This window comes from Lemur catta, chromosome 13 (assembly GCF_020740605.2).
Source record: "Lemur catta isolate mLemCat1 chromosome 13, mLemCat1.pri, whole genome shotgun sequence".
Lineage (NCBI taxonomy): Eukaryota > Metazoa > Chordata > Mammalia > Primates > Lemuridae > Lemur > Lemur catta.
In genome coordinates, this window is record NC_059140.1 from 69,428,352 (window position 1) to 69,451,604 (window position 23,253).

Below are 23,253 nucleotides of genomic sequence, written 5' to 3' on the forward strand. Positions count from 1 at the left end.
AGTTTGTTCTTAGAAGAGACAGAGCATTGAAATTCAGCATTGTCAGTATAAACGCAGGTTCTCTGTTCACCTAAGTCATACTGTCTCTTTCAATAGATGAGGTAAAGCAGAGCATTTGTTTTCACCGCACTTAAGGAAAAGACTGCCACCTGGTGAATATTTGAGGCTTTTAAGAATACATATGTTGGTTTCAAACATCTGGCATGAACTTACAAGTAATAATCATGTTTTAAATATTTTTTCTTTACTTTTCAGTAGATTGGAGTTTTGTCACTGTGCAATATTAGTGGAGGTTTAGTTAAATCATTTTAACATCACAAGTTTCCATGAAATTGGCCCATTTCCCCTGATTTTATTAAGTGGTATAAGTGCATCTTTTGTAGTTCACCTGATTGATATTAAAAACAAACAAAAAAATGAGCAAACGCAAATTTATGAAGCACCATGATTGCTATTTAAGTTTCTTTTTTGCTTAATTGCCCAGAAAAATGACAGAAATGATATTTTAGAATTAATATGATGCTAAAATATTCCATTTATTGCAAATCTGATCCAAAAAGCAAAAAGCAGGCAAAGGTAATTTTTCAGTGTGCTGGTACTCTAATGCGAGTCTTTGATTTTCCCTAGGACTTAGCTCCTTCAGTGCATGAGGGATGAAGAATTAAACCCTGGTGTTTTTTTCAAGTAAAATGTTGCCCCCACAAGCTATCCTGAGACACACACACACACACACACACACACACACATTCACATTGCACATTAAAATAGAGGTTAAGAAGTCTCCTAACTGGTTGCTACAGAACTCATAAATTGCTAACATATTTCAATATTTCATTCTTGACTGTAAATACCGAGTTTGATGGAGGAGGAAATAAAAAGAAAACCTCTTCTTTCTCTATGCATTTCTCAACATCAAGGCAAAAATTCCTGCCATACATTCTTTAGATGTGGACAAAAGAAAGCCTTCATTCTATCAGGAGGAGTGAGGGTGCCCAGGCATCAGTTTCCTCTTGCCTAGAAAGCCCGCTGCACAGTGACATGGCTCACCATGTGTCTTTTTTCATTAGCTTCACACTCTCAAGTCCCAGAATTTTTTCAAGTGTTATTTCAGTTATTTTTGTGCAATCTCAAGAGAGAAGTTTTAAAAAACAACTTATTTTGGTAGCACTCCTTAGTTTTACAACCACATTTTTAACCCTGAAGACTTATTTTTTTGTGGTCTCACTTTTTCTGAGATGCTTACCAGTCAGCGCATCATGTGATGTTGATAGATCGTATTGTCATCCTCATTTACTTTAAGTTGTTAATTCTTCTTAATGGAGCTTTTTTCACTTTAAAGTGTTCCCTCTTATGGGGACACTTTATCAATAAAAATTTGTATTAGCTCTTGATGTTGCATTTGGGTCTTTTAGAATAAAACCATTTTTCAGTCCGTTGTACCATGATGGTCTTTGTAGGTTCAATTCTTTACAATCTTATGAATACCAGTCTATTCATTAGGCGTAAATTACATCCACATCGAATCTTAGTCTTTTCTGTTTTCTTCCACTGGCTACATAATTTGATGTACATCCTACGTATTAAATGATGGCTTCTGGAATGGATAGGTAGATGGCAGATTTAAAAACCTCATCATCATCATTCATGAAAACAAAATCAGGCAAAGGATAATCTGGCAAGATAAAGTCAAACATTAAAGATCATACAGGCTTTAGTCAAAGTAACAACTCTGATTTAGATAATATTCAGAATGAAGACAACATTAACACCTTTGTTAAGAAATTTTCTGGGAATATATTTTCTTTGCAATTTGGCCTCTACTTCATCATGATGCTGTAAGCGGAGTGGAGTGTTCTGAGGTGCCTTCCACACATTGAAGACTCAAAGTCCCACGTACAGGATGTGGTTGTCTTTGCAGAGATTGCAATATTTCCCTACAAGTCTGTATTTGTTTAAAAAAATATGAAACACACTTCCAAAAGCTATGTAAAATACAGAGATATGTTTATATACATATGCTGAATATATATATATATATACAGGCAGTGGGTTTTAGGGTGAATTTTATTTTCTCCTTTTTTATTTTTGACATTTTAAATATTTTTAGGCAATAGGCTATATAACTTTTTATTCAATAATAGGAAAACATCAATGCTGCCTCAAGGATCGTAAGGCTTGGGCACACCACAACAAAAGGCAATAGATGAGAAGGAAATTATTAAATATACTGGCAGGTTAGGCATAAAAATAAAGTTGTTTCTTTGACAATATTTAACTACTATTGCAATCAATGAAAGGAACATAAGATTTAGGAATCTTACACTCAGTCAACAGGCCAGTTCTTTTAGTATTCATAAATTAAATCTAAAATGTTATTTAATACTTCTTACATTTAATTTCCCATGATTAATAAAAAGTAAAAACCACACTTGCAAGAGTTTTCTGTATCCTCATTTTTATTATCCTAAGAATGAAGTTTTCTCCTCTTTACATTTATAAGTCACTCTACCGCTGTCTAAGCACTTCCATCATATTCAGGCCGCTTGACCCTGTGACTAGACAGGCAGAAGTGAAGCTGGTGAGCTGTGCTCAAGGCCGTGCGGCCAGTGAGTGGATGAGCCAGGATCACCCGGCTCCCCAGCTTTATCTCCTCAAGTCCAACCACATGTCCGCCTGTAGCCAATCACAACAGCCAGGCCATCAGACTTCCTCCCCTACACGTGTGTCTCTGCTAACTGCCGTTTCTCATTCATGGACCATTCTAGTTCTCCTCCTAGCATTTTGGACCAGCATGTTTTACCACCGGGATCCATCATCAATATAATTCTGCTGCATATCTTACTGCCCAAAAGGGTACCTATGAAGTTTTTTATATCTTCTCTGTTTAACAGTTGCTGTTACAAAGAAAAGCTCTGATTGAATTTTCTACATTTAGCACACATTTAAGAAGTTTAAGTATTAGTTACAGTATGCAGTAGTAACTTGCTATATTAGATTGCTGATGCCTCATTTTCTATACTTCCACCTTCTCTATATTTTGAGTGTTCTTCTATCAAAGGGGGTTAAGATATGAGGATTATTCATGTCATTTTGTCCTACCTCTTGCTCCATCCAATTTAGAGGATTCTCTTGTGCTGTTTCCCACAATTCTACGAGTCTCAGATCATTTGAATATTACAGGCAAGCTTGATAATATTTGTTTAAATTTAACGTGCTAAGATATATTTTACTCCATGGAGCCTTCATTGGAACCTCAAATCATAGGACTTGACATAATTGTATCAACTTACATTCATTAATATAAATCTGCATTAATTCATCTGCAGCATACTTTAAACAAACCCAATGAAGAAAAATATAAAATGGAAAAAACAAAGACATAAAATTTTATATTTTTGTTTTAAATATACAAAGGAACACAATATTAAATTATTATAGAGATAGTTTAGTTTGAAATAAAACAAATCTTTCAGAGGTTAAAAATCACACCAAGGTTAATCTTTGTTTTTTCTATTTTATATTTTTCTTCCTTAGGTTTATTTAAAGTATGCTGCAGATGAATTAATGCAGATTTATATTAATGAATGTAAGTTGATATAATTATGTATAGTTTTAAAATTAAAAGAAAAGTGAAGTCTGTGAACTAAAGAATCTGAGAGTTACTGATAATAACCCTCAAATTAGTGATTCAACCTCGTCTGAGCTGGCGGTAATTTAAAGTTGCACTTTGTTTGGTGTATCCGTAGAAGTTGAAATATATTTATCTAGTTCTTTACCTAAGATACAAATAATATTTAATAATTATGATTTATGATATATCTATAGCAATACACAATAAAGAAGCAAATGCCATTTCAGGAGATACACAGCTTAAATTTTCAGTAACAAAAAGCACGCATTCTAAACTTTGACATCTACACTTACGAAATCGGCCCGCCAGGAAATTATTGTTCTGCCTTTCAGATAAATCAAGCACTATAATTAGGGCTGTGTTTATGTGAGGAGAAACAAATGAATCTGGGAAAACTGAACAAGACAGTTTTCTGGTCTTTCTCTTAACAATCCTAGGATTGTCACCTAACACTAGTACCTCCATGTTACTTCGTGATTTATAGATTATAAAATGTTTTCACATTTAATCTTCACCAGAACCCTGTGGGAATTAGCTTTGAGAAGTCTTCAATATATGTTTCTTCAGTTCTTATTCCATCATGAGAAATATCTTTTATAAATGCCCACATTGAACATGGGGAAATGGAAATGCAGAGAAGTTAACTGACTTTGTCAATTTCACACAGCTAGAAATGGCTGAGGTGGAGTTTAGTACATCTCCTTATTCTTTTTTTTTTTTTTTTTTTCTTTTGAGACAGAGTCTCACTTTGTTGCCGGGGCTAGAGTGAGTGCCGTGGCGTTAGCCTAGCTCACAGCAACCTCAAACTCCTGGGCTTAAGCGATCCTCCTGCCTCAGCCTCCCGAGTAGCTGGGACTACAGGCATGCGCCACCATGCCCGGCTAATTTTTTCTGTATATATTTTTAGTTGTCCAGATAATTTTTATTTCTATTTTTAGTAGAGACGGGGTCTCGCTCAGGCTGGTCTCGAACTCCTGACCTCGAGCGATCCACCCGCCTCTGCCTCCCAGAGGGCTAGGATTACAGGCGTGAGCCACTGCGCCCAGCCAATCTCCTTATTCTTGATACCAGAGCTGGTCCTAGGATGTCACAGCTGCCTTACCTGGAAGACGTATAGTCTACTGATGAAGAGTTTAGGTTCTGGGGACAAGCTGCATGGATTTCTATGTGACCATGGGCAATTTATTTGACCTCTTAAACACCTGCCATCCTCGTCTGTATAAAGAGGATAATAATAATACCTCCAAAAATGATTTTGAGGATTAACTAAGATAAGGCATAACAAGCTCCTCACATAGAGCTTGGCTCATGGTAAGCATTTCATATACGTTAGCTATTGCTTATGTTATTATCATCAGACTCCAAGTATATTTACATGTACAGCATCAATTAGTTGAAATGTTTTTTGCCAGACCCTTGTTCATTTTGTTCAAATGTGTATCATATTTCTAAAATAAACCTGCCACTGTTGTGTCATAGAATTGTATTTACTATGCACCCTATATTCCTTTTCAAATCAATTATCTCTCTTTGCTGGTATTTCTAATTCAAGTGATCCTTCTGCCTCAGCCTCCTGCATAGCAAAGACTACATTTTTTGAGTCCCCATAACTGGCTAAATTTTTTTGTAGAGATGGTGTCTTGCTGTATCTTCCAGGTTAGTCTCAAGCTACCACAGCCACCCAGCAATTTTGTTTTTACTCAAATTAATATAACCTATTTTATAAATACCAAATTTAAAGGCATAAATATACTTCTATTGGATTAATGTCACTTCATGATGAATTTCACTCCAAAAATGTGATACTTCAGTATTAATAGTTCAAAATGTATATTTTAGTGACAAAGAGATATTTCTATATTTGAGTAAAATATCACACCCTACATTTTAAAATGTGTGCCTCAGATTGGTGCAGAGTCACTTCAAGGTGAAATATTTAGATAAACTCTGAGAACAGCAATCAGATTATAAGCTATTATTGTGTATGTCAATAATTTTTAATGCTACATGTTATTAAAATAACTATGCTGCTAATGTAGCTAATTTATGGTAAGATTGATAAAAAGATGTTAAGCACATATTCATAAAGTTTGAACAGCATAAAAGCTAGAGAAACCTTAAAATTATACCATATAAGAAACAAGGGCATTTGTGTGGTTTCAGGATTCTCTTTTAATTGCCTCTTCTACTTAGCTGTGGTGAAATATGTACTTCAATAACTTGAAATTTGTTCTCAAAAATGGTGGGGGGGTGTGTTGCTTATTGGTAATGGGGGTATGTTTTCTGGATGTAATGCCTTGATGTCTATGGATTTTATTTTGGGTAGAGTAAGTAAAGCACAGTGTGGTTTTCATCTGCAGGGTTGTGCTCACGATAGTCACATCCGTCCCTAAATATGCCAGATGGAAAATTTAAAAAATTTGATAACAAGAAAATATCTTAATAAAAAGAAAAAAGATAATAGTTATTGAGCACCTACCTGACCCATTTATTTTATGTGTTAGAAAAATATGCTCTTCACTTGTAACAATGGAACCACAAAAGAGGGAGAGTTGCGCACTGAAGATACTGAATGAAGCATAGGAGAGGGATTGAGATAGAAGACAGACTGCTTGGAAAGCAAAGCATGAAACAGGACATAAGCCCATTTTCTGGGTTTCCTAAATGTTTCTGAGATCAAATGCCTTATATTTTAGACTCCCTTAAATTTCTGAGTATCGATTAGGTAGTAAAGTTGATGATCAATTGACAAATGTCTCAGCTGCAGTCGCTGAGCACACAGGAGTCGCTGAGTCAGAGCTTTTTGCTGCCCCCTCCACAGCCTCAGTGTGGCCCATTCTTCGTGGCAGGAGATGGTTGGAGATGGCCGTCTAGCCTTCTCTAGGACGTTGGAAAGAAGTGCCCCTTCAGCAACACTTACTTATAGCCAGCTGAAAGAAGAGAAAGGGAAGGGCTGTTGCGGGCCCTAATTGGATTTAAGGCTTCTCTGAAAGCCGCTTTCCAGTGTTAGAACTTGGAAATGCGCCATCGGAAGCTCCTGCAATGGAATGTCTTGGACTTTTGAGTTGCATTTATGTCCATCTTTCCCTCCCAGCATTAGGGAAACTGAAATCTGAACTCAAAGGAATCCTAGGGCATCTAGACTAGACTTCTCTGATATCTTTGCTTTAAATTAATTCTACCCCATGCTTCTGTGTGCTCATTTTCTCTTTCTCTCTCTCAGCAAAATATGCTAGAATGATGTTAATGCTTAGAAATTACCCCATTACTTTCCTGGTTAAATTTTTCCATAATGCCATCAATCGCTATAAAATAATTCTGTTCAATACTATTTCTAATCTATATTGAGTCATTTTATAATTTTTTTTATCTGTTTGACTTATACCATTCCTTAAAGAATTTCTTATGAATATATCTCTCATGTTTTCTCCTTGATACTGTCATTTTTCTGTAACTTTTCTACATTGCTAGTTCCAACCAGCTTAAGTATAAACATCTCCTCAGATCCCTTTCAATTTCTATTTGGTAAAATATAACCTCTAAATTTCCAGGTTTTTTAAAAATTCATACTCCTCTTAGGACTTTTCTGAGCTGTGTTTATTTGTTTGTTTGTTTGAGACGGGGTCTCGCTCTGTTGTCCAGGCTAGAGTGCAGTGGCATCATCAAAGCTCATTATAACCTCAAATTCCTGGGCTCAAGAAATCCTCCTGCCTCAGCCTCCCAAGTAGCTGGGACTACAGGCGCATGCTACTGTGCCTAATATTTTTATTTTTATTTTTTGTAAAGACAGAGTCTTGCTGTGTTGCTCTCAGGCTAGTCTCTAACTCTTGGCATCAAGTGATTCTCCCAAAGTGCTAGGATTACAGGCATGAGCCACCTTGCCTGGCCCATTTACTGAGTTCTTATGTTAAAATCATTTGTATAGTATTATTGTACTCTGTGTGTGTGTGGCGGGGGGGGCGGGCGGTGGCAGGGAGAAAATTTTCTGTTATGCTCTTAGAGGACAACTCACATTTTTACCATCTAGTATATTGCCTTGCACATTGCTCATATTTAATAATTATTTGTTGATTAAATGAAAGGCATTCAATGTGTGTTGATTTATTATGTTATAAGATTTAGTGAAGTCTTTTCTTTTTTGTTTGAGTATCTGAAAATCTGTGAGCATGGGACTTAATACTTGTAATGAGCTAAATGTACCAACCATCTAGGGAAACAGACTGGGAAATCTGTGTCTCTACATACCCCAAAGACTATTTGCTTACAAGTGAAATGTTGTAGCATGAGGACTATTTGAAAGGAAAGCCAGGGAAAGTTAGCAAAGAAAAAGTAGGGTGTGGGAGGGGAAGGAGGGCAGGAATGGTAGTTTGGTCTTTCTTGAGAAAGGTCAGTTCTTGAAAGCAAAAACCTGAGGGGTCTACTTTAGCCCTCATTGTTTCACCTTCTGTGATTGGCTGGTCCTTTGTTAAGTGAGCTTGATTCAGTTTCTATTTGGAAAGCTCAGAAATCTGATTTCATGACTGCACCCCATGGAAATGGCAATTGCCTGCATGCAGAAAAAAATCAATGTATCCATCATGAATGGAACACTGACTACCTACTAGGCTCTTCGCCAGATAGAAAAAGAACGACTGCACAAATATTCTAAGGCTTCTAAAGGAGCAGTTTGAATCTGCAGTTTTCTGCTCCCAGTATGTCAATTATTTGCTACTTGCTAAAAAAAAGTAAAACGTTGCACAGTACTATATTCTTGTTAATACTAAAAAAAATCCACAGTTGGGAAATAATTCTTATGTTTTTATGGTCCATGGTGGATTTTTATCATTAATATTTTATTCTAACTTTACTACTCCATTATAGGATGTACAAATCAGAAAAGCTACCCTGAGATTTTACTAAGTACTTGGCAAATTTTCAGGACAATTAAAACTTGGTGAGCATCTGATGTGGTATGGCAAATGCTTGTTTCTTATTTTTCTGTGTATTTCACACAGTACCTACCATGGTGTTGGATTTGTAGTAAATGAATAAACATTTGATTCCATTTGCTTGGGACATACAGGAAATGTGTGTGTCAGTTTTTTGTCAAATACAGCAGTCATCTCCTTGAAGACATGGACTGCTTCATCTTCATTTTTCTTAATTCTCAGAGTCTAATACAATGCCAGACAACAGAGTCAATAAATATTTGTTGATTGAATGTATGAATAAATTATTGAATCCATCAAAGTCATTATGGGCCACAGTAGCATTTTAAGAAAGGCAGCTAGCTTATTATACCTGAAGAAGTTAATATTCTTGGAAAAATCATATTTGTAGTAGTGGAGGAAAAGAATTGAAGATCCTAAAGACCTGCATTTCTCTCTTTATTTATTACAGAATAGTTTGTATTTTATATTCACATCTTTTATAATAACCTTAGTGTCCCCATTTTGCTTTATTAAGGCTTCTATTCTATTAGCTGGTTAAGCATAAAACCTTTTATTGCACCTCTCTCTGCCTCGCTGCCTCTCTCTCTGTCTTTCTCATTCGTTCTTCATTTTCAGAACAGGAATAAAATGTAGATTTTCCTACATTTGTATTAATCTTTGAATAACGTCTTTGAAAGTAAAAGCAAAGGAAGCAGGTTTGAGAAGCAGAAGCCTTTAAACCATGATGCAGAACTGACAAATGTCCCTGCCAATGTAAAGGGGAATTCTAGAGGAAAATTGTCTACCAGCAAGTGACATCTTGGGTTGGGTGGAAATAGTGAGGCCTTGTCCACCTGCTTCCTCCCCACGCATTGTCCCATGCTCCAAAATTGAGGAAGAACCTGAAAGGGTTAGCGGGTGGAGACTGCTAGTAGTCTATGCTCTTTGTGGCAGGGCAGCAAGTCTTCTTGAAGCAGGTCCTGATGTCACTTCACTGTCTTCCACAGGAAGAGAGCATCCATTTTTTTAATGGAGCTTAATATTGATATCAAAACCTGATAAACATGGCACAGTGAAGATTAGAAATCAATCTTTCTTAGGAACACTGACACATAAAACCTAAATACAAATATTAGCTGCAGTAAAAACATTACACATTTGACCAAGTGAGATTAATTTCAGGAAAGTCAAAATGTTTCAATATCCAGAAATCCATTACTCTTTTTTTGTCTTAATTTTTCCTTTTTATCTAGAAAATCTTTGGATACAGAAATTCATCAATCTAATTTGCCATACTTTTAGGACTAAGGAAAACACTTACATGATTATGTCCATAGAAACATAAAAGGCCTTAGACACAATTCAATACTCATCCCTGATAATAAATAATAAATAACTATATAAATACCAATAAAATAATAAATAAAATAAATAAGTTTATGAATGGAATAAGTAAATACATAAATAGTTGACCATACCATGTCTGCTGGTGGGCATAAACATTTGTATAACTGCTTAAAAATATTGTGTGACCCAGAAACTCCATTCCTAGATACAAGATCAACATATACATACAAAAATGTGCATAGAAGCAATGTTTATAATAGCCCCGCACTGGAAACCATGCAAATGTTATCAATGATAGAATGAAATAAAATAGAAATAAAAATATTATGGAGAATTGAAATAAAAATTATTGCTACTAATGCTATGAATGTATTTCAAAGAGATAATATTAAACAAAGAAATCTATATAGACATAAAGGAGTACATATTCTGTGATTCCATTTATATGAAGTTTAAAGAGTACATGCAAGTAATCTATGGTGATAGCAATTAAATTTGTGATTACATCTGAGAAGAGTAATAACTGAGAAGAGTAAGAAGAAGGAAGCTTCGGAGGTACAAGCACTCTTCTAGATTTTCATCTGGGTCTTGTTAGACAGGTGTGTTCACATTTTTAAAAAGCCACCAATCTGTATATTAACATTTGTGCATTTTATTGTATGCCTGCTATAATTCAATAAGTACAAAATGAATAATTATGGCAATGAAGCATAATATATTAAATAAAATGAAGGAAGAATCATGGGTCCATAGACGTATTCACTACTAAAAAGGAGAAGGAAAACTTTTACATATAGAAGAGTGAAAGATAATAAATGTGGAACTGATGATATTATAAGAAAACCAAATTTTCCAACACCATGTAATAATTGGTATAGACACATAGTTAGTACTTAACGGTAGGCAATTTCTTACAGTATTTTTGTTTTGTTATTATCTTAATGGAATGGGAGAGGACCAAAACCTGCCTTTTGAGACCTGGATAAACACTAGTGTTTTGGCCCGGCTCGGTGGCTCGCACCTGTAATCCTAGCACTTGGGGGGCCGAAGTGAGAGGATTGCTTGAGGCCAGAGGTTAGAGACCAGCCTGAGCAAGAGCGAGACCCAGTCTCTACAAAAAATATGAAAAATTAATGTGTGCCTACAGTCCCAATTATTGGGGATGCTGAGGCAGGAGGATCGCTTGAGCCCAGGAGTTTGAGGTTACAGTGAGCTGTACTGATGCCACTGCACTCTAGCCTGGGTGACAGAGAGACTCTGTCTCCAAAAAAAAAAAAAAAAGAGTACAGCTAAGGCCAACAGTTCCCAATGTCAAGTGATCTATGAGCCCCTGGGTGTTAGGCAGTTAAATGTAAAGACCATATATAATTTGGTCTGTTTGGTTGTTGAATTTAGAACAAGAGGAGACTCTAAAATAATAAAAATTACTTAATTTAAAAATATTTGGTGACCAATAAGTCCTTACTATTAGTGGACCAATAGAATGGTTCCATTCAAAAACTATTCTCAAAAATAAAGTTCTTTATAAAAGACAAAAGTTAGATATGTTCATATATTTTAAAAAGTTTAAAATACACAATGATTTATTGAGTATTCAGACTCATAAACAGAATATTTATTCTTGGTACATTCTCACATATTTAAATAAATTATTTAACCATGTCTCTCTCTAATACTTTTACACGGGTATTTTTCTGGGGGAAAAAGAGTGCACTTTTTGGTATGGCCATACTATATTTATTTTTTAAATGTAATTTCCTGCAATATTCGCTGAAAAATATATTTTATGGTTAATAAATTTTAAATTCTTGACAGGTTAAAAAAGTATAGAAATCTAATATGAAATTGTACTGAATCCAGAAAACTCCTTCAAATTATATCTGCCACACAAATATACATTTATTATAGGAAATTATTTATATTGTTTTGTTTTCCCTAAATATCTGCCACAAAAAAAAAGTACAGCAGTTCCCCTTATCTGCAGTTTCACTTTATCTATGGTCAACCACAGTCTGAAAATAGTAAATAGAAAATTCCAGAAATGAACAAATAATGAGTTTAAAATCACGCCAGTTCTAAATAACGTGATGAAGTCTCTCTCCATGCCGCACCACCCGCCTGGGACGTGAATGAATACTCACCTTGTCCCGCAGACCCATGCTGTGTCCACTTCCAGCCGTTAGTCACTTAGACAGGTGACTAACCCATCTGGGTTATCAGATGGACTGTCACAGTATCCCAGTGCTTGTGTTCAAGGAATCCTTAGCTCACTTCATAATGGACCCAAAGTACAAGAGTAGTGATGCTGGCAATTTGAATGTGCCCCAAAGAAGTTGAGGTTGCTAAGATTTAAGGTAAGAACAAATCTATATGTGAAATTGTGCAGAAGAAAAAAAAAATTTCATGCTAGTTTTGCTACCGTACATCAAACTGCCAAAGTTATGGCCACAGTGCATGATAAGTGCTTAGTTAAGGTGTAAAAAGCATTAAATTTGTGGATGGAAGACAAACAAATGTGTTCCAAATGACGGCAATCAGGTTTGCTACTATTTGCAGTTCCAGGCATCTAACGGGGGTCTTGGAACATATCCCCTGCAGATAAGGGAGGACTACAGTATAGTTAGTTGAAGATTATCTCTTGTTCAGTTTTGATTAATAGAATTTTCCTCTTTGTAATAAATATACAATTAATTTTTCAATGAATGCTGCCTTTAAAATGAAAGAAGCAATGAAGTATGTATTGATTCCACTTAAATGTAAAGTGCTATCTCAACAGGCAGCCTGGTTTCTCTTGTACTAATAAGTACCTTTTAAAAAGTGTTTATTACCATCTTCTCTATGAAATGGTTGCATACCTCTTAACCTTTTAAATAGATAATTTCATCCTTTTTATCTTTACAGTGTTTTTCATAAAATAAATTGATATTCTAACTGGCCAGATGAATTAAAAATTTGTTTAATTATTCATATATAAAAACTATACCTATTCTTAAAAGTAGTATAATTGAAGTTTCATTACAAATATCATTTTTCTCTACATGATGGTTTTCCTTTGGTTGGTCCCTTTGTGGTTTCTTTCATGTTTTTCCAGCAGCATATTTTAAGGTGACATGTGTCATCATTTTTTCTGCATTAAATTTGTGGGTGGAAATTTTGCAGCAGCATATTTGAATGTGACATGTGTCATTATTTTTTCTGCCATTCCTGCTTGTCCTTATGTAGCATTTATCTTTCAAAGATGCCTCTGTGACTTTGTGCCAGCAAAAATAAATATTAAACCACAAGTGATAAAGCAACATAGTGTAGTGCAATTCACACAAGCTTGGGCATCAGACAGGTGGACCTCTCTTTATTATGTATTTTTAAAAATATGAGAAAGTCACAAGTCAAATCCTAGATCTTCCACTTATTTGTTCAGAAACCACATCTGTAAGATGCAGATAATAAAGGGTGAGGATTAATGCACCCAGCAGATGCTTACTAAATAGCGGCTATTATTATTTTCATCATTACCATTCCTAGATTATAACCTAAAAGAAATCATGCATAAACACACTGCTGACCTGATTCAGTGGGAATTCACACTGCTGACCTCATTCGATGTTTGTTTATTTCTAATAAATAATAATGTTGGCAATGGAGCATCTCTCATCATCTGGAAAATATACCAGCAAGGGTTAAATGAAAGGAAGAAGTACGAGGCTAGCTCACTTATTTCTGCTGCCAGAAGGATAGGAAAGCATGAAATAAAACACAATAAAAAATAACCAAATAAACAAATGAAAAAACCTGATAGAGGAATTGAAAGACTTCTACTGCACAGAAAGAGCTTGGATTTAAACCAAGTCATTAACTGTATTTAAGTGTATTTTTTGATTATTTAGAGTCAACATCTCTGAGAAAGAAAAGCAAAGACTGTCAGGTAGAAAATGAATTGGGCTTATTTAAAAACAAGAAAAGCTTTTATCAAGTAAAAAGTTTCCATAGCCACCTATTTTAAGATTCCATAAAATGTCATAATTCAGATTAAAGAAAGAATAATATGTCATTACATTGGAAAGTTATTTTTTTTTCCTAATTTTGGCTTGTCCTTTTTTCGCCATATCTCTCCTGGAAAATAAATTTAAAAAAAAAAAAAACTGGAAAGGATTTGTGAACCCTGTTCCACATTGTTATAGCATGCTTTCTGAAATTCACAGCTCAAATAAATGAATAAATATTCATCACCTCTGCTTTCTTCTTTTTTTCTAGGTGCCTCCCATTCTCCTTGATAAGCAGTTCTCTGAATTCACGCCCGACATTACACCAATCATTTTGGCAGCCCATACAAATAATTACGAGATAATAAAACTTTTGGTTCAGAAAGGAGTCTCGGTGCCGCGGCCCCACGAGGTCCGCTGTAACTGCGTGGAGTGCGTGTCCAGCTCAGATGTGGACAGCCTCCGTCACTCACGCTCCAGACTCAACATCTACAAAGCCTTGGCCAGTCCCTCTCTCATCGCGCTGTCAAGCGAAGACCCTTTCCTTACCGCCTTTCAGTTAAGTTGGGAGCTTCAGGAACTGAGCAAGGTGGAAAATGAATTCAAGTCAGAGTATGAGGAGCTGTCACGACAGTGCAAACAATTTGCTAAGGACCTACTGGATCAGACAAGAAGTTCCAGAGAACTGGAAATCATTCTTAATTACCGGGATGACAATAGTCTGATAGAAGAACAAAGTGGAAATGATCTTGCAAGACTAAAATTGGCCATTAAGTACCGTCAAAAAGAGGTGAGTGTTGCCAGACTTGATCCATCAAAATGCCGTAGGATTTAATCACAGTGAAGTAAATTGTTACTCACAAAATCAGTTTCAGGTTTGAGAGCATTTTCTATTTAAGGGATTGATATTTATTATTTCACCAGATTAATAATTATGAATCACATTGAACAGTGGTATACGTGGTTTAACAATCTATATTTTTGGCATCTGTGTACAAATGTATGCATTTACTATGGTATAATGGAAAAACTGATGAATTTTAGAATCTTCAGACTAAGGGTTCTGGCTCTGTTATTTATAAGTCTTATAACTTTAAATGGTCACAGACAGATCTCTTTAAGCCTCAGGTTCTTCATCTTCTTAATGGACTTAGTATTTATAATGTTTTACACACACACACACACACACAGAGTTGGCTGTCTGCATCCTCAGCTTCCACATCCGCAGATTCAAGCAACTGCAGATGGAATGCAGCATCCGCAGGAGTGTGGAACCCACGGATGTGGAGGGCCAGCTTTTTGTGACCCTGGGTTCTGCAGTGCCGAATGCCGTGGGACAAGAGCATCTGCAGATTTTGGTATCCATGGGAGGTCTTGGAACACATTTCTCACAGACAATAGTATACATATAATATTTTCCTCAAGGTTCATAGAAAGTGTAAAATGTGTGGATGTGTGTGAAGGCTCTTAGTAAACTATAAGATACTGTGTCAATAAGATGCATTATTAGAAATTATTAATAAAGAAAAGGCCTCTAGTCCAACAGTAGATGCAAGTACTAAAATTTCTCTCATGTCTTGCTCAGTTTCTTGCTTTGTCAGGAATAAGAAGTTAAAGAGTTAATCACAGGCAGGTAATACGTTTCTCATGAAATCGCCATGGTTTGGAGGTACCATGTTGAATAAAGAAACCTCAGACCTCTTGCATTTATCCCCCAGTGTAATTGTTTTGCGGTTTCCATCCTGGTTTGTATTTGAGTGAGTTCTCAGAAGACTGTTTACTTCTATCTCCAGAAATTGTTGGTTCTCTAGTCACTCTTGAATGACAGTAATTATATGTTTTAGAACAACGCTTGGAAAAACTATTATATATAAGACGAAAGAAAGAAGGAGAAAAAGTAAAGGAGACTTGTGAATTTCAAAATGTACTCATTCTCTTCTGAAGTTGACCTTAATGCTTCCCTATCATCCCTGACTGCGTTGTCTGTTGCTACTTACTAAACACGTAGAAGGTTCGAGATACCTGAGTTCACTACCTCAAGTTTTTCTCAAGTCGAGCTAATCCGGTTGTTATGAAAGCTTGAAACCAGTTGAAATAAACTTTTTCTTTAACAGTGAAGGAAACGGCTTCTTTTGCGTATATTCTCTCTGACTCCAAAATCATATTTGCTAGTTTGAGTCTATGTCAACAGTATTAACTCATTTCCTTATTGTCTTGAGTTTTGGACTCAGGGATCTAACATTTTATTATTTATTTAGTTTTGAAATAAGCATCCAATGTGTAATGACCAAATTCAGGGTAATTAGGGCATCCAAGACCTCAAGAATTTATCATTTCTTTATGTTAGGAACATTCCCATTCCACTTTTCAGTTATTTTGAAACATACAATAAATTATTAACTGTAGTTGTTCATTGTGCTGCCAAACACTGGGTCTTACTCCTGCTATCTAGGTCTATCTTTGTACCCATTAACCATCCTTTCTCTAGCCACCCCTCCCCACTGCCCTTTCCTGCCTCTCTGGTAACCATCATTCTACTCTCTATCTCCACTAATATTTTAAAGGAACTAGAATAATTTTAATATATAAGATGTATCAAAATTTTTCATATGATTAAAGATTTTGAAATTACTAAATATGAAAATGAAAAGTCATTGCATGCTTTAGACTTCATAAAATGAAAGGTAATATATTGATATGGCTTAAAATTTGGGCCCAACTTTCTTAAAGATTGATTATTAACACAGTATTATGCTTTTCTTTATTTCGTTTTTTTTTGTTTGTTTGTTTGTTTGTTTTTGCAGAGAGAGATTTAAGGTATTGACATAATGATCACAAAGATTTTCTCTTACAATGTATCTGGACAATGTTGATATCCTATAAGTGATGAGCAGAATAAAATTCCCAGAATGTTCAATTCATGCAATGAAACAAAGAATGTAGGAGCAGCCTGCTCTGCTCACCTGTTGTGCTTTTTGCTCTCTCTGCAGCCAGTGAATCAAATCAGCTTTATTTTTGCCTGCACTGATTTTGGTTCTGTCGTCATAGCTGATTTAACTTTGTCTTTGGCCACAGTGACTTTTGTGAAGGCCCAGGAACAAAATACCCATAAACTCCTTTACCATAGTCTCATAGCAGAATGCTATCAATGATATCTCATTGTTGTCAAAGTGTTGTCCAAGGTAGGAATTTTCATATGAATTTCTTGCATATTTATATGTCTTTATATTTTTACCTACAAATAATTTTTATACACTTTAGCCATTCATTGATTTCTTTATTCATTGACTCTTTCAACCTATTCACGGAACACCTTCCAGGCCATGCGTGGAAAACTTAGGATTTTATGGCGACAGGTCTCTGCTCTTGTAGGGCATATAGTCTATTAGAAAAGACAGTAAAACATTAAATATATATTGTTCTCCATTTTGTTCCTAAACAAACTGTTCATCCCTACTGAACATTTTTTTCTTTGCTTAGGTTCTTTTGTGTATTTAATGAATATACAAAGTGAGTTTAATGTCAAAGCCTATTGAACAAAAAGCCACACATCTAGTCCCTAGTTAGGTATGTCACAAGCATAGCAATGGAAGGAATTTGATCATTTCTAACACTTCTTTCAATATGTTTGTGTGTTTTGCTAATATGAAGTTTTGCAATTGGAGGATGATAGACCTAATTATATAACAATATAAAAGATAGCTAAAAACATGTAACAAGAAAATAAGAAGTAATAATACCTTTAAAAGATTGCTTTTATAAAAGACATTGCATTTGCATTTTTTCCTTTTATGTTTTGAGATTTCAATGAAGAAGAAAATTGAAACAAAATTCTTATGCAGTTGTTCTGGAGTATCTTTCATTTACTATCAAAGAGCCTATTTCCCTTAGGTTGACAATTTTCCCAAAGCAAAGTAACATTAAATAGATGATAGCATTATTTAAAAAAAAAGTCAAGAATAAGATTTAACTTTCATGTGTATTCTTTGAAATCATAGGTTGTGTTTTATAAAACATATTCCTAGATTATTCAGAAATTATTGACTTTAAGATATTAGATTCAAGATTTTCTAGTAAAATCTTGTGTCTTCAATAAAACTCTGCTGTAGCATAAATGTCTTGCCTTATATCTTGTTACCACAAGTTTTCCTTGGTTCTGTCTGTACAAGTTTGAGGTTTGTCTTTGGTCCATCTTTCATGCTCTGGAATGCCTTGTCGTCAACCTTCACTAGGCAAAGTCCTGCTCACTCTTTAAAGGTCATCTCACGTGTCATCTCACCCAGGGAGCATTCTGTGACGCAAACCCTCCATAGACTCTTGGGGATAAATGCCCTCATTATGCACACTTTATATTGCATTGTGTTATTACTTTTGCCTCTTCTCCTCTAGGCCGTGTGTGTCAGGAATATATCCATCTTGCTCACCAGTCATACCGCAGCACCTGACATACAGAAGGTGCTCAGTGATGAATGCACCTGAATGAAGTTACAGACTCTCTTAGTTCTGGATTGTTCCCTGCACATTTCTTTGCCTGATCAAATTGCAGTGTTTAGGTTAATCTCCTAATAATAACTTTCTTATGAATTCAAATAGTAAAACAATTCATGCTGCCATGATTTGATTGCAGGCTTGTTCTGGAATTTCTCAAATACCATCCAAAGAGAAAGGCCTGCATTAATTGCATACCATAGATACTTTAACATTTTCATTATATATATTTTTTCTAAGAAGCGGGCATAGACATAAAAATGTTATTGTTTCCATTAATTGTGGACTGATAACATTATAGTGTTATGATCATATACTGGCAGAACAGACATCTTGTAGCAATTCAAATCAATATATATTAGGGACTGGGTTAAGTTGTTAACAGTTGATTATATATAAACCTCCAAATAAACCTCTGAAGGATAAACTATTTTTTTTTTCTGTGAAAAATCTGAGTCACAGAGTGTAAATAATGTGCAGTGTTACTCTGTTAAGTGTTGGGGCCAGGATGCAAATCCAGATCTTAACTACAAAAACTTTGCTTTAACTACCACACTACATTGCCTTCACCTAGACACCATCCTGGTGAACATCTGCTAAACCTGAGCAAACTGCAGCTACTGGCCTAGCTTAGTTGAGCACATGAATTTATTTCATTACTCAGTTTCCCTATAATGAAAGCCTTGCATTTCAAGATGAAGCTTTTTTGTTTTCACATTGTGATGAAACTCTTCATTTCTCCAAAGGGGACAGAGCCTCCTTTTCCTTTCTTTCTTACCCCATTTGTACTTTGTGTGTGTGTGTCACATAATAATCTTTTTAGTCTCATTCTGAGATGAGACAGGGAAGTCCCTTGACAAGGGCTGGAAGCCAGCACCCACATCTCAATGTTACTCATCAAAATGAATAATATCAAAGGAAGCTGGGGAAAAAAAAAATACGAACCATGCACTCATGCCCTTAGATCTGATCATTGAGTAAAGGTGAGGCACGACTGAAGACATCTTTGATGAGTAACTTGTCCCCTGGGTTCCTGGCATGATTTTTACACATGCAGAATTTGTGGCAGTTAAAACTACTTCCATGCTGTCATTCCTCTTGCCTAAGATTTGTAAGATCACTGAATGTGTATGGGCAGCTTGATGCATTCTTTAAATATTTTTACAGCAAATCTTACCCAGTTTCAGTTACATATGGTTGACAACATTGTGCAGTAACTAATGCAAACACAAGGTAGACTAGATGTTGAATAATAATGGAAAGCAATGAAATACGTTATTTGGTGTGAAAACATGACAATTCAATCACCTTTGTAGCTTTTCAAATTAAAGTAAAAAAAAAACTACATAGTAAATGTTCTCTTTCTCTGTCTCTCTCTCTTTATATATATATGTATAGGTGCATATATACACATATGTATATACATGTATATGTGTATATATATGCACACACACACATATATATATACGTGTATATATATGACTGCTGTCAGAAAGGAGATACAGGGAGATGGGTAGAATCCAGGGACAAAAGAACCACAAAGAGTGTAGCTAGAATATAACCAGTAAACACCTTGGTGGGAGTTGGAAAGGGGTAAAAGGGAGAGTGTCAGAAGAGTAGGGTACTGGAGCAGTTAAATGATAAATACAGCAGAAACAGTGGAAATTGTGTTTCCTTAAAACTACCTAGAACTGGACTTGTCTGTTTTTCACGGGCTTTGTTTTGTTACTTTATGAACTTTTTATTGATAAGTGTATCATGCCAAAATTATTTTTTCATTCAAATTATATTTGAAAAAGAGGCAATACATGACCATGCTCATTTAAATACAATCTTGCTACAGTTTGAACTTCGTATTAAAAACAACTCAACCAAAAATTTAAAAATATCACTCATGTTCTATATCTACTTGAAATCTACCTACCTGAGAGCCATGGTGAGATGCCATTTTGTGCTTCTGTTAGTAGTTGAGGGAACATAACATCTCTCTTTTTTGAAACTACCAACCATCAAGGATATACCACTACCCATCTTTTATCCTTCTTATAGTCTATTTGTATAATCAGTACTCTGAACCACTTATATTAGGGTATACATTGTCATCAAAAGTATAATGTATAAATTTTATCCCAGCCCCTAAGGTTGTCCATACTCTAACTCTTCTCATTATAGGCTTTCAAAAACACCTTACATTGGATAGTACACACTGGATATTAATTTGTCTGTCTGAATTGCATTTTCAAACATATTTTTGGTGTTGATTGTATATGCCCTTGGAACATGACTGCTACACCTCAGCCTCCCATCGTGAGATCCGTAAAAGGGATAAAAAGCAGCATTCTTGCTTAGTTTTCTCACCTGCTGTTCGGCAGAACATGCTCAGTGATTGCGGAGCCCCTGCCTCTCTTTTCTCCATGCGTGCACACACCTGCTGTTGCTAGGCAAAGGCCGGGTGGATTGCAGATTCTCTAATGCTTCACCAAACATTTCAGTGCCTGCCACTGTGTAATGGATGAAGCAAATGCCTGTTAGGACTCGTCAGCCTGGTTGATGGAACTATGACAGGTCATTAGGTATTTAATTTAACACTAGGTTTTTACAGCTTGGAATTCAATCCCCATGAGTTTCTTTATAGCTAATTAAGTGACATGTAAGCACTTTCTCTTAATTCATATCTGAAAGTGGTTTTTTTTTTTTGGTTCCACAGTTAAATTTGAAATTGTATATGTCCAAAACATTGTGTAAATTTCTTCTTTTAAAACTGCACTGATTAAAAAGGGCACAAAGAAATCAAAAAGGGGAGAGGGGGAGAAGGAGAGGGGCAATAACCTCCCTGTCGGGTACAATGAACACCACTCAGGTGAGAATACAGTAAAAGCCCCGACTTTATAAGCATTATAAAAGATATCCATGTAACACAAACATTTCTACCTCCTTAATATTTTGAAATTTTAAAAAGTGGAAAAAAGTGACAAGTTTATATCTTATAAAACATAAAATAACAAATATGAACTTTAAATTAGATATAAAACATAGCTTTTTTTTGATGCTGCCTTAAATAAATACGAAAAGGATTAAGCAATTTATTTTCAAAGAGATGTACTCTTCTATTCACACACAAAAAATGTCTCCAGGATAAGCAAGTCTTTCTAATGCAGCTTTCCATCTGTTAGACATAAACTAAAAACATTAGGCTAATGATAATATCTTTAAAAAATTCCACTGTGTATTGGATACTTTCTCTTGATCCTCAAATGAATTGCTTTTGTATGTAAAATCTGCACTTCTGACTCCATGATGATTGACAAGCTGGGTCTACCAATAAGACCAGCAGGTTTCCATTATTCAGATACTATCATTTAGTTTATCAGTGATGAAGATCATCATTGGTATCAAATGATCATCAAAACATTTATTTTGCACAAATGTTCACATTTACATTTCAGGGTCATTTTCTCTTGGACCATTATTTAGTGACCCATATTTTAAGTTTTTGAAATTGTGCACTTAACAGCTTATCCCATGCCACGTGTTTCCTGGAAAAAACACTGAAAACCAAGAGGTTGTCTTTTGGAAATTTGTGAAGCAGAAGCATTGTAGTTCTCAAGAAACTTTTGGTGGTTTTGAGATGTAAACTCCTGTTTGAGTTTCCTTATAAATTATGCATGTGAGAGGGACCTTTTTAATTTATCCCTCACCTTCATTTTCCTTTGACCATATGAAGCAGAGTCATAATATTTCTAAATAGTGGTTAATTGTTTTATACTTGAATTCTTGGAATCAAAAACATATAGTAAAACTTTCTAGGATTGGCGATAATGCCTGTGCTGTAATTTGGTGATTTATAATTCTGAAGCTGAATTCTGAAGCTGTGTGTTTGCAGATGGCTTCTAGGTGGTATAGAACAGGAAAAACAATCACCTAGGTTATGTTTTTATTGTTTGCATCATACCCTGTTCTCTTTCTCCTTCAGTGTTGGGGAGCATGTGGTGGCGTGCCCTCTGAAGCCACAGAAAGAATAAATTAAGGGCTTCATCCTCCATAGCTCTCTCTTTGCCTTGATCTGCCTAGTTGCCAGCCCTCTTCATGTTTATAAAAGTCTGCTTTTCTCCCCCCTATAGCACCGATTCAATGCTTAAATGGTGGACACTGTTGTTTTTCTCCACGGCATTCTTTAAGCACAGTGAGCCAGGCAACTCTGGGATATGTATCCCTGGAACCTCTTTTCACCCTTTTTCTGACTCCCTTCTTTTTCATTTTATTTCATTTAATTGCCAAATAATAATTGTGCATATTCATGTGGAACATAGCAATTTTTATATATATAATGTATAGTGATCAGATAAGGGTTATTAGCATATCTGTCATCTCAAACATCTGATTCTCCTCTTTAACCACTGGGACAAAGCTGGAAATTTTCTTGGCAGCTGCTAAGACAGCGGGTACATGAGAAAGGTAGTGGAGGGGGTTATTAGAGGATTAGGGGCTCTGGGCAAGAGCCATGTAGCTACAAAGATGCTCTCTCTCTCTCTAGGTGCAATTCCACGAACACTTACAGGGTGTCTTTTCTGTGCCAAAGACTGAGAAAAGCAAAATGAGAAAACAGCAAGCCCTAGGCCAAGTTTGGATTTCTTCCAGAAGTTTCCTAGAACTTGGAATTTTACTCTTGCTTAGATAATAAAACAAATTGTCCAAGAGCTACCCTCTTGAAGCCCAGGAAAATGGTTTTTAAGTTTTCCTGAGGTTTGTATGGAAAGCTTTCTGGAAAAGAAATTGCCTTAAGTGAGTTTCAGTGGGAAGCTAGTATTCATTCAGGCAGAGAAGTTAGAAAAAGACATTATGGGGAGGAAATGCTATGTGCAGGTTCATAGAGGCAAAAAGGAGCATGAAACATGAA

General features: G+C 35.5%; 1 protein-coding gene across 7 annotated transcripts in view; it reads left to right on the forward strand.

The window, feature by feature from the left end:
• Positions 1 to 23,253, forward strand: part of TRPC4 (transient receptor potential cation channel subfamily C member 4) — a 166,133-nt gene that overhangs the window by 60,765 nt on the left and 82,115 nt on the right. For 6 of the 7 annotated variants that reach the window (XM_045567646.1, XM_045567648.1, XM_045567649.1 and 3 more), the window contains one exon: positions 14,140 to 14,658. The exons of the other annotated variant lie outside the window; for it this stretch is intronic. In XM_045567646.1, coding sequence (XP_045423602.1) covers positions 14,140 to 14,658 — 519 coding nt within the window. The remainder of the gene's footprint in view (positions 1 to 14,139; positions 14,659 to 23,253) is intronic. 7 annotated transcript variants of the gene reach the window in all.